Source organism: Neofelis nebulosa, chromosome 3 (assembly GCF_028018385.1).
Source record: "Neofelis nebulosa isolate mNeoNeb1 chromosome 3, mNeoNeb1.pri, whole genome shotgun sequence".
Taxonomy (NCBI): domain Eukaryota; kingdom Metazoa; phylum Chordata; class Mammalia; order Carnivora; family Felidae; genus Neofelis; species Neofelis nebulosa.
The window spans coordinates 110,480,909-110,493,507 of record NC_080784.1 but is presented as its reverse complement, the minus strand read 5'-3'; the positions used below and the strand labels follow the sequence as shown (position 1 = coordinate 110,493,507).

The window sequence follows — 12,599 nt, the reverse complement described above, 5'->3', positions numbered from 1 at the left end:
AAACAACTCTATCTCCTCTTTAGAGAGCTCTTCCCCTTGGTTTCTTGCTGCTCCCACCACTCTTGCTCCCAGACTTGTCCACTGAAGCTCTCAGCCATTCTGGAAGCAGTTTTCACCTCTGCTACAGGCTTCTCTGTGTGTTCTGGGTCATGACTTCTTCCATTCACTTTTATTCCTCAATAAGCTATTCTTGGCATTTGTTTTCTAGAAATCCATTTCACTGATGACTGTAGCCCTGCCCACACCTCATTTCCTCATAACAATTTTCAGAGATATTAGGTTTCCCTATTATATTCTTGGCTGTCATTTCTAAAGAAGCTTTAGGAAGAAAGGAATAGAAACACTTATGTTCAGTTAGCCATCTTGGGCTGGAAACCTCTGCTCCAGATGTATTTTTTTTTTTAATTTTATTTATTTATTTATTTATTTATTTATTTATTTATTTATGTATTTATTTATTTAACGTTTATTTATTTTTGAGACAGGGAGAGACAGAGCATGAACAGGGGAGGGGCAGAGAGAGAGGGAGACACAGAATCCGAAGCAGACTCCAGGCTCTGAGCCATCAGCCCAGAGCCCGACGCGGGGCTCGAACTCCTGGACCGCGAGATCATGACCTGAGCCGAAGTCGGACGCTCAACCGACTGAGCCACCCAGGCACCCCAGCCAGATGTCTTAAACATTCCCAAAATATTTAATGATTATGTAGTCGAATCTAATAGTATCTGTAATGAGGATTTCTTTCTTTGCTTTATGCTCATTTTCCACCTCTTTCCAGTGATCATTTAAAGTGCAACACTTTTATTGGATGTATTAAGAAAAAATTAGCACTAGTCTGTCTGATTTATCAATTTATAATATGGGAACGATTGACTTTTCTCAAATACCACCTTTCATTAAAGTAGTAGAGTATTTCTAAATACTTAGTATTATTTCCATGTGTATGCCTTTGGAGAAAGGCTTGCCATACTTAGGATAGCAAACAAATATCCTTTTTAGTTAATTTCAAGGCATTTTATGTACTTTATTATTATAAATGAGATTTTTTTATCACATATTATTTAAAAGCAATGCTTATTATTTTTATTAAGAGAAAAGTAACACCTACATGTCCATTGTAGAAAATGTTAAATTAAAATCCTTTGTTATTTACACTATTATATGCATATTATAAGTAATATACATTTCACTTAGTAATATGCATTTAAGTTTCTTTGCTTTTAATGGCTTGTAGTCCATATTCTTTTTAGCATTGAGTAATATTCCATTCTACTTTATCCATTTACCTACTAGAAGACATCTTGGTTCCTTCCAAGTTTTGGCAATTATGAATAAGGCTGCCATACACATCCATGTGCAGGCTTTTGTGTGCACATAAGCTTTTAGCTCCTTTGGATGAATACCAAGTAGCACAAATGCTGGATCATATGGTAAATGTATATTTAGTTTTGTAAGCGGCCACCAGCCTGTCATCCAAAGTGGCTGTACCATTTTACATTCCCACCAGCAACAAATGAGGGTTCCTGTTGCTCTGTATTCTCTTCAGCATTTAGTTGTCACTGTTCTGGATTTTGGCCATTCTGACAGGTGTGTAGTAGTATCTCATTGTGCTTTTAATTTGCATTTGCTTGATATATGACGTGGAGTGTCTTCTCATGTGCTCATTTGCCATCTGTAGATTTTCTTTGTGAGTTGTCTGTTAAGGTCTTTGGCCCTTTTTGAAATCAGGTTGGTTGCTTTCTTCTTGTTGAATTTTAAGAGTTCTTTGTGTATTTTGGAGAACAGTCCTTTATCAGCTGTGTCTTTCGCAATTATTTCCTCCCAGTCTGTGGCTTATCTTCTTATTCTCTTGGCATTATCCTTCTCAGAGCAGAAGTTTTTACTATTAGTGAACTCCAGCTTATCAGTAGACACATCCTGATAAGTCTGGACTAGCAATAGCCTCACCATTTGTTGGTAGTCGTGTTGCTCATTCTGTTACCCGCCACAACGATGTTTATCAGAGTAAAGTGCTGTTGTAGTACTTCATAATTAATTTTGTATTTGAACAATTTTATATCTGTAGAAATGATGCTTCTTTGTTGGTCATTAATTTTTTTTTTTCACAAAGCCTCAGTAGACATTGTTTTTAGAAGATATTTTTTCCCACAAATATTGGTATGTTTACATAACTACTTTTAAAGTCTATATGTACAGAATGTATGCACTTTTTCTAACCTTATATTAGTACTGTAGCCACTGGTACTAAATTAATTAAGCCACATGTTAAAATTTAAAATTCAGTTCCTCGATCACACTAACTACACTTCAGCTGCTCAATATTGGATAGTCGTGATAGAGAACATTTTCATCTTCAAAGAAAACTCTTTTGAACAATGCTGTTCTTGAACATAAGCACTTGTGCGTTAAAAAAGCAGCCACTTTCCTCAGTCGATTGGGCATCCGACTTGAGCTCAGGTCATGGTCTCCTGATTTCTGAGTTCGAGCCTGGTGTCGGGCTCTGTACTAACAGCTCAGAACCTGCAGCCTGCTTCGGATTCTGTGTCTCCCTCTCTTTCTGCCCCTTCCTCGCTTGCTATCTTTCCCTCTCTCTCTCTGTCTCAAAACTGAATTAACATTAAAAAAAAAAAATCGCAGAAAATGATGTCATTTTACTTTGTAGTAATTTCTGAAATAAAATATTAAAATAAAAAAGTAAGACTAGAGTAAAAAGCTCAGTGAAAGGATTTGTTTCCCTACTATTATTTTTTGTGTTTTGTTTTGTGTCTTATGTGTCTATGATAGATAAAGCAGTGGTTTTAACTGTAGCTGAATGAACTGTGTGTTCACTGCTCAGCTAGATGCAAAACACAGTAGACAAAGCCGTTCCTACCATTAGTCCATCCGTTGGTATGTCTTCTTGAACATGCAAACCATGGCAGGTAGTATTAATCACAGCAGTGGACACTAGCTGCTGAAATAACTGCTTTTGCATAAATCTCATCCCTGGAATTGAGAACGTGTCTACTGAAAATCCTTAATTTTTAATTCCTTGGAATTGGGAGCCTGCACCAGAGAGATACATTAGAGAGATGGTACAGAGGAATGAAGGCCTGGAAAGTTTCCTCCAGAATTGGCTATTTAATTTTTTTTCTTCATTGACCTTGTAATTATAGAATAAACTTACTTCATTGCTATAGAAATAGTGTTTTCTCTAAATTTGTTTTTTTAAAGCCCTCATTAATTCAAGCAATAGTTAACACAGGCTCTTCTATGCTTATAATGGGCATGACTTCAATTTACTCTTAATGGTATAGTATCAACTCATCTAGAAATAGTTTGAAAATTTCCTTGGAGTGAGAGAAGGAAGAGGCACCTGGAATTATAATGTATTTTGTAGTTTAGTCTTTTTTTTAATTAAAAAAAATTAGTTTTTATTTTTTCTTGAGAGGGAAAGAGAGAGAGAGAGAGTGAGCAGGGGCAGAGAGAGAGGGAGACACAGAATCTGAAGCAGGCTCCAGGCTCTGAGCTGTCAGCACATACCCCGATGCGGGGCTTGAACCCATGAACTGTGAGATCATGATCTGAGCTGAAATCGGACGCTCAACCGACTGGGCCACCCAGGTGCCCCTATAGTTTAAATCTTGATATGAGAAGAATCTATCATTTGCCCGCTATTGATTTCTTTTTTGTGTTTTGCAGTGTGTTTGAATGTTGAGAAGGTATAGTTGCTAAAACTTCATTTAGATGGTGGGAATTTGTACAAATAGGGTAGTTAATATATGATAATGAATGAAAATGGTTATTGATTTGGTGATGTGCATATAAATCTATTCTAAGTTGTTCCTTGAAGTAAAAATATCCAGTTTGCATGGGTAATTATTATTTACATGGGTTTTGTTCGTGTGTTTGTTTGTTTTCAGTTTGGAGGCTAATTTAGAGTCTAAGTAAAAATTATATTGGGTCGGGTAGGAGGAATTTGCACACTATATAGACCCCACAGGTAGAACACTTATTTCTAAAAACTGATTGAGGACAACTCTAACTATTGTACATAATCCACTAACATGAAAAGGTAGAAGTGATAGGTATCACCTGTACAACCATGATCTAACTTGCCATTTGCACCTGACTTACAAGTACAACACAGGAAGTGTGGTCTGGCACACACTTGTTAATCAATCACTTCTATAAACATCTACATAGATCTGGTTAACTCCCTTGAACTTTTCTATTAAAAGTTTTTCTTTTAATGTCCGGAAATGAATTAGCAAATTGCTATAAATTACATAGAGACTGCCAGGATACATAAGTGTATTTAGATAGAGGGGAAATTCACATAAAAGGTAATCTTTCCTGTAGAAAAATGTCCTTTATATAGAACTGTTACTTGAAAGGATTATTTTTTAAAACAATCTTTCTTTGGTATGCTTTGGTCATAATTGGGAACGTAACTGCTGTGATAAAATGATTTAAAGAGACACATACATGCTGATGCACCCAGAAATCAAAAATCTTGGCCCTTCTTCCTGGGATTAACATTAATGTTCAATTAAAAGATAAACAGTGTTGGGGCACCTGGGTAGCTCAGTTGGTTAAGCACCAGCTTCGGCGCAGGTCATGGTCTCGCCTTTTGTGGGTTCGAGCCCTGGTTGGGCTCTGTGCTGACAGCTCAAACAGAGCCTGGAGCCTGCATTGGATTCTGTGTCTCCATCTCTCTCTCTCCCCGTCCCCCACTCCTGCTCTGTCTCTCTCTCAAAAAATAAATAAACATCAAAAAAAATTTAAAGGAAGATAAACAATGTTTCATAGATATCTCATCGTGATTATTCGAAGAAGAGAGATCTTTCATTCAATCTTATAGAAGTTTTATTTCAGATTTCTGAAATCTAGTTCTCAGAAAGTATCTAGTTCTCTATTACTGATGGAGTTATGTGCTCTGCAACAGATATATTTTAAATGTATTTCAGTTTCTGTCAGCTTTGCTGTCAGTTCTGTACTTTAAAAAAATTATCTTTTAAAAATAGAGAGGTAATTAGAACAAATATCAGGATACTTTTAAACAGTGATCCTTAGACAAAATATTGGATCATCAAATACTTTGAAAGAAGTCTTTGTGATTGTTTGTTTTGAATGGTAAGGACTATACTTTGTTTTAAGTCTTTTTCTGGTTGTCATTTCAGCGATGAAGTCTTACACTCCGTATTTCGTGCTCCTGTGGAGTGCGGTTGGGATAGCGAAGGCTGCCAAAATCATCATCGTGCCGCCAATTATGTTTGAAAGCCATATGTACATTTTCAAGACACTAGCCTCAGCCTTGCACGAGAGAGGCCACCGTACAGTGTTTCTTCTCTCTGAAGGCAGAGACATCGCGCCATCTAATCATTACAGCCTCCAGCGCTACCCAGGGATTTTTAACAGTACCACCTCGGATGCTTTCCTGCAGTCCAAAATGCGGAATATTTTCTCTGGGAGATTGACAGCAATCGAACTGTTTGACATACTGGATCACTATACTAAGAACTGTGATATGATGGTTGGCAACCGTGCCCTGATTCAGGGTCTAAAAAAGGAAAAGTTTGACCTGCTGCTGGTGGACCCTAATGACATGTGTGGATTTGTGATAGCTCATCTTTTAGGGGTTAAATATGCTGTATTTTCAACTGGCCTTTGGTATCCTGCTGAAGTGGGTGCTCCTGCCCCATTAGCTTACGTCCCGGAATTTAACTCACTCCTCACAGACCACATGAACTTGCTGCAAAGGATGAAAAATACCGGCGTTTACCTCATTTCCAGATTAGGGGTCAGCTTTCTGGTTCTTCCCAAGTATGAAAGGATAATGCAGAAGTACAACCTGCTGCCGGAGAAGTCCATGTATGACTTGGTCCATGGCTCCAGTCTGTGGATGCTGTGTACAGATGTAGCACTGGAGTTCCCGAGACCCACTCTGCCTAATGTTGTGTATGTAGGAGGAATCCTAACCAAACCGGCCAGCCCACTACCAGAAGTAAGGTTTGCTGAACTCCTTGGTAATCTTTTCTAAATACAGAGGTCAATTTAATCGGTTTTGAGTTTCGGAAGAGATAGGATTGGTTATTGTTGGCTAACCGATGCTGCTCTAAAAAGTAGTTGAGACAGTAGATCCCTACCAGGGTCCCTTCTTTTGTGGATGCCATTCCCCTGGAACACGTTCCTGCTTTGTTGGAGCATTTCTACATTGCTGAGGGGCCATTCTATATGGTCAATAGAGTGGCTGGGAAATGTATTTTTGATTAAGTAATAACGATAGCGTGTGAGGAGAATGTAGTTATTAGATAGTTAGCTTTAATGAATGTGAGTTTTTTTGCTTTTAATTAAACAGAGTTCCGTCTGTTCTTTGCCAGAAGCACGATTACAGGTCTCCACATCTAGATTAGGTTCAGTGAACTCAAATAAATAGGAGACCATGTAAATAGAGGTTCTTCTTTCAGCAATCACAACCACAAGAAAGTCCAACAATGAAAACGAGGTAGTAACTTCCATCAAACTAGGGAGCCAACTAATTTTTAGTAAGCAACTATAACTCTTTTAAAGAAATCCTGTCCTGTTGCAATTTCATTTCAAAGATGGAACTGATTGAACTTGAACAAAGCCTGTCTCATATCTAAGTCAGACCTAAATTCTTTTTTCCTGGTTGAGCTGTCAATAAATCCCTTGTGTTCTCTTCTCCATCACAGTGTGTTTTCTTAGATATCTCAAACTTGCAGGAGCCATGCTCATATATCTGTTGTTGTAGGGTTTCCTAACCCCAGATTGGTTCTCTGTATTTAATCTCAGCATCTGATGTCATTTACCAGGAAGCAATGAGTTGTTCTACAATTTTGTCCTCTACTGAAACTATTTCTACTCTTGAAAATCTGAAAAGAGCCACTCACAACAACTCTGCTAAATTACTCATTTCTAGCTCTCGTCACTACGTATCAAAAAAAGTTTGTTAAGGACTTGATGAAGAGCAAATCCAGACATTTTTATATATGCATCAGATAAGGACAATCACTGGGCAGCATTTTCTCATGGAGAAAGAATGTGATTGGAATATACAGCCAGCCTGTAGGCTTTTCTAATCCATTTATTAGAAGTATATTTAATAAATAACACCTTGATATATTTCGTGTAACATGAAAAAAATAGAACTTGCCAGATCTGTGGCCCATACCACCCTAGCATTTCAATCAGATGTCGCCAATGGAAGCTGTGAGGGCACAATTGTTCTCTCTGCATCAAATATAAAGGATAGGAATTAACCTCAGCTTTTCTCAGCCATTCACAAATTTATCCAAGCCCATTTCGAATCCTTAAGTATTCTCTGCCAGAGTCACTGTGTTATATATTAACTCCTCTTCCTAAAGGTAGCTAAAATCAGAGTTAGAAGTAGCTTCTACAAGACTTGATAAGGAAGTCTGTTTTTACTCTGAGTCATTCATAATATTACACAGATGAGCCCTGTTCCCTCCCGGTGTTCATTTTTTTTTTCTCAGCCAGAGCACTGTCCTTCTGCCTGCTCCATTTGGTTTCTGTTTTGGTGCTGTCTCCCTTCGGACTGAAAAAGAAATGCATGATGAAAAGGAATGTTCTGATGAATCTTCAGTCCCTGTACATCTGTCTTGAGTTGCAGCAACTTGAGCTACATAAGCACAGAATAATATTTTATGTTTTGTTTTCTATCCACTACCCTTCATTAAGATACATACATAGCATGTGAGAATGTTTCTTTTTTTCCTATAACCCAAGCTTATCTTTTCCCCCATGGGTCCCTCTGCCCGTTAGTTTCACTATTTTATTTTACTTTTAAAGCATCTTTTGAGTGGGTTTAGAGCCTTATATACGATTATTACTCCAAATGTTTTCTGATTTGCATAATTTCTAGGGTGATGCTGGTTTGACCTACTTTGTGGACTTCCCTGTTCTTTTTTTCTCTTTGGGTGTTTTGTAATGATTCTTTTAAGGATGTGCTTTTTATTTGCAATGGACACTTTGGCTGTGCCAGTTATGGTATGTGCATGTGTTATGTAGATCTAGGTAAATGTATTATTCCCATTGAAAGTGTCTTACTTAGTTCGTAAGTGTGAAGGGCTGTTTTCAGTTCAGTATGCCACTTACAAAGTTTTTCACCAGGGAATATTTTGAAGAATGATGTGTCTTACACTTTCAGATATTTCTTACTCTGGTGAGGTTTTATATGCTTAGGAACACATGTGTTCCTAATGGGATTTCTCTAGTAGACTTCTCTGATATGATAAACTGTACCTCAGGGTTCTACAAGTTAATGAGTTTCTCAAATGCCTGTATTATTTTCAGGTCATAGTTGTGACACTAAAATAATAGGGCCCAGCAAGTGGCCGTTTAGAACACATGATTCACTAATAACAGCTTAATTGTTAACTGCCTTGGTATCTTACATTGGGGATGGATTAGGTGTTCCAGATGTCTGGAAATGATTTGACAGTGGGATTTCATTTCAAAACCTGGGATGAAAGGCTACAGAAAATTTCTAAAAGACACTTTTTAGAAGCTTTCATAATGTTTGAGCCTAGAGAAACTCTAGAGAGCATCTAGTTCAGTTCCATTAATTTAGTTTATTTTTCTCCCCTCAAAATACAGAGAATAGTCCATTCATTTGTCACATAGGAGATTCAGTGAATTTGAGTGTCACATCCAAGGCCATACAGCTGGTTTGTGGCACAGCCAAGTAAAATGTGGATTATTTTGCTGTGATTAGATATTTTGTCAAGATGCCTACATCTCTTGGTACTCATTTTACTCATTTACACATTTGTAGTGTATACAAAACTGTGCAGAGACGAATATTTCTCAACTATTTGATATCTCAAAGATTGTGAGGACTTAATATGAGAGTCAAATTTTAAGTCATGCATACTCTTACTTATGCTTTAGAGATTTAATAGTAGCAATCAGCCCGGTCCAAATGCTTTTGATTGCAAGGTGCTTTATTAGCATAGAGTGAAGCAATTGAGTTCCTTGATAATACAATTATTTAACAATGCATGTTAGCTATGTGCCTAACTTGCAGTATTATTTACTACCTGACTCCCTAGAGTATGGGTCCTTAAAATGTGTCAATGAAGGAGAAGAGGTCCAGATTGGATTATATCTTACCCTATCATTGCAGGGTGGTAGAGAACATGAATACAGATTTTTTTAAAAAAAGATTTGCCTTGGGCAGGAAAGGGGTGTGGAAATAGATCCCTACTTGATTAGGTCCTTTAAGTATTAAATGTGAATGAAATAATATCTAACAGAGAGTGATTAAAGCTTTTAGCAGTTTTATTAGTGGGAAATAATAATGCCACTAAGGAATCATACATTTACTTAGAGAGTCTATTAATTTTTAATTTTTTTCAACATTTATTCATTTTTTGAGAGAGACAGAGCATGAGTGGGGGAGGGGCAGAGAGAGAGGGAGACACAGAAGCACAGGCTTCAGGCTCTGAACTGTCAGCACAGAGTCCAACACAGGGCTCGAACCCACGAACCATGAGATCATGACCTGAGCCGAAGTCAGATGCTTAACCCACTGAGCCACCTAGGTGCACCCTAGTTTTTAAAATTAACATATTTCAGGTGATAATTTTTAAATGATTTCTCATTGATGAAATGGTCTGACCCTGCCAGGCAGCTGATCTCTGTCACTGTTCTGCTTCTACAGTCCCAAACTGTTTTTGCACTTAATAGATTGTACTTTAAACATTGGTTTTTCACATGGCTTTCTTCGTAACTAGAGTGTGGATGCCTCAAAGCGGGTGGATCCTCTACTTAATTCATCTTTCTCCCCTGAGTACCCAGAAAATGGTAGGCATTCGGTGAATGTTTAAGATTAAATGAACTGCATCAAATAGAAATAGTTGCCAAAAGAAATAGGTTTCAGCTAGTCCAACAATGTTGTTAATAGTATAGGCATTATCTGTTTCTTTCTAATTTATGTCCACATACCATCCCAGCCATTAAGCAACCAAACATTCCAAGCTAAGTTATTTTAATGAATTAGAATTGCTACATAATGTTATTGATATTGACAAAAGATCATTATACATTACTCAGTTGGTGAACTAAATGGCCTCTACTGTGTTCCAAATATGCACGGGAACAGGGTTAGTAGAGCGAATCAGCCCAGCTCTTGCTGTCTTGAAAGATGTTTTGGGGTGGGTAAGGTACTCATTTGGTATGCCTCAGAGGTGCTTTATTGACAGGCGAGGAGTATTAAGGGCATCTTCAATTCACCAGTTGTAGAAACATTTTTAATTTAGGGAAACATAGTTCTGGGGAGAGATACAGATAAGAGATAAGCAGAGATAAGAAAGAGCATGAGACCAAGGACAGGGTCGTGAAATACTCACTGCTTGTCATTTTGTTATTTGCCAGAACTCTCTCACAGAGAAACGTTTTGGGGAAAATGAGATATTGAACAACAGATTCATTAGATTAACCACTTGTGAGCAGATTAGGTTATAAGAAGAATAAAACTGAAAAGCAAAGCATTGGCTTTCCATTTTCAGTTTCCATTAATTCACCTGTAAGCCATTCCTTAGTATTACATATAGTAGTGGAAAGCTGACTTCCCGAATAATGAATGAAGTGTTTAGGCTGAGAAATGGGACCACAGTTGCTGGTGCTAACAAACTTGATCCAAGATTACAGCAGTTGTGGAAAACTCCGGCCATTTTAATACTGTGTTATATGTAAATTATATTATCATGAAATATAAAGCTACAGATGGGATTATAACCATTGTACCACATTGATTAAAATGCCCACTTAAAAAAATTTTTTTAATGTTTATTTTATTTTTGAGAGAGAGCATGCAAGGGAGAGGCAGAGAGAGAGGGAGACAGAATCTGAAGCAGGCTTCAGGCTCTGAGCTGTCAGCACAGAGCCCAACGAGGGGCTCGAACTCTTGAACCGTGAGATCATGACCTCAGCTGAAGTTGGATGCTTAACCAACTGAGCCACCCAGGCGCCACTAAAATGCCCACTTTTAAATAAGTATCACTTAATCAAATTACATATCCTTTGTTACAGGTTCCTCATTTTGAATGCCATCACTCACAAATGACTTAGTAAAATGTCTTCATCTATATAGTACTATTGTGCTGTTAGCAGCTGTGCGGTGATCAGAAATTGACAACTGTAATGTTGGAAAGAGACTAATGAGGTAGTTCCAATGACTAATTCTGAGCTTAAATATTCACTACCACAGGATAGTTGGGCAGAAGTGATAGATTCGCTTTGGGAACTTATTAATGTAAAATGTTGTTGGAGATATTTATTGCAAAAGTTTTATAGGTTGATCATATATTTTGTCTTTATTTTGTGGTAAGAAACCAGATTACCTTGCTCAATGAATCTATCCAGAAAGTATATCAGGCACTGTTAGAACCATCAGTAACTTATTGTTCAGTTTACTGATATGGTAATTTTCTAAGCTGCACTGTAGTTTTAAATAGCTTATCAGTTGCTTCTGTAAGCATTATGGGTTTACAAAGATTTCCTGATATGATACAAGATCCAAATATAATTGAAGGTACAGAGTCTGATAGGATTTTTAAACACCTTCCTTCTTGTGCTATTACGTATTTAAGCTTTAGGATGCCCAATAGAATTGTTTATGTAGATATTAATTCAAACACTGGCCGTGTTAAGGGAAATCTTTTTAACTGATCATCTTTACAAATGCCAGTTTTCATAATTAAATTGCTGTTGGTACCAAGTTTTTGGTATGATATTCATCTCATTGTAAGCCAGACAGTTCTATTTTTGAAATTAAAATCTCTACTGTCAGTTGAGTTTGCCAGACCTATTCCTGAGTGCAGATTTTGACGGAGAGGATGGAGTGAGCATAAGCTTCTGAAGATTCAGTGTCACTGGAGACAAACTACCTAATTCATACTTTTGTTTATGGAATTTTTTGTACCAACTTTACTGGAGCTTGTGGCAGAAGTAGCAAAGTGGAAAAACATGGGCTTTTTCAGCCAAATGGCCCTGACTTTTAATCTTGGCCTTCACAGGACTCTTGGATGAGCGATTCAGCCTCATTAAAGTGAGGACAGCAGTGCTTACCTCGGAGGGATTGGTGTGCGAGAGCCATGGCAAAGCTGGTGGTGGCGGTTGTTGCGTCTATTATTGTCTTAGTAGCTCCTATTAAGTAGCTCCGATTAAGATGAGCTATAATTGCTGAATCGCTATCACTTACTATTTTCCACATGGCAAATAGAATGGTTTCAGGGGCGAAGGGGGGACGTGGAGGAAGTCTCCACATCTTCCCCTCTGCTTATGTTAGGGGTTGGCACGTGGTCCTTCTGCTCCTGTCCTGGGGATGTTTATTTCTCTTTCTTTCCTCCTCTTTTCTCATCCTCATTCTCACAGAAATAGAAGGAAAATGACAAGTGAGATAATGTGACATTAGCCCATTTGAGTGTTGTGAGAAATTAGTAGAAGCAGATGGGTACATTTCTCAAGGGTGAGAGAATTAAGGGTGTAGCTTCATGGTACTTGGGAATGCCGGCTTCCTTAGGCTCAATGATACTGTCTGTGGCTTTTCAGACCTTTACATGGAGCAGTTGGGA

At 37.8% G+C, this 12,599-nt stretch overlaps 1 protein-coding gene across 2 annotated transcripts in view; it reads left to right on the top strand.

The window, feature by feature from the left end:
* Positions 1–12,599, top strand: part of UGT8 (UDP glycosyltransferase 8) — an 87,176-nt gene that overhangs the window by 25,087 nt on the left and 49,490 nt on the right. For both annotated transcript variants that reach the window (XM_058721531.1, XM_058721532.1), the window contains exon 2: positions 5,163–5,986. In XM_058721531.1, coding sequence (XP_058577514.1) covers positions 5,165–5,986 — 822 coding nt within the window. In that variant the 5' untranslated portion in view covers positions 5,163–5,164. The remainder of the gene's footprint in view (positions 1–5,162; positions 5,987–12,599) is intronic.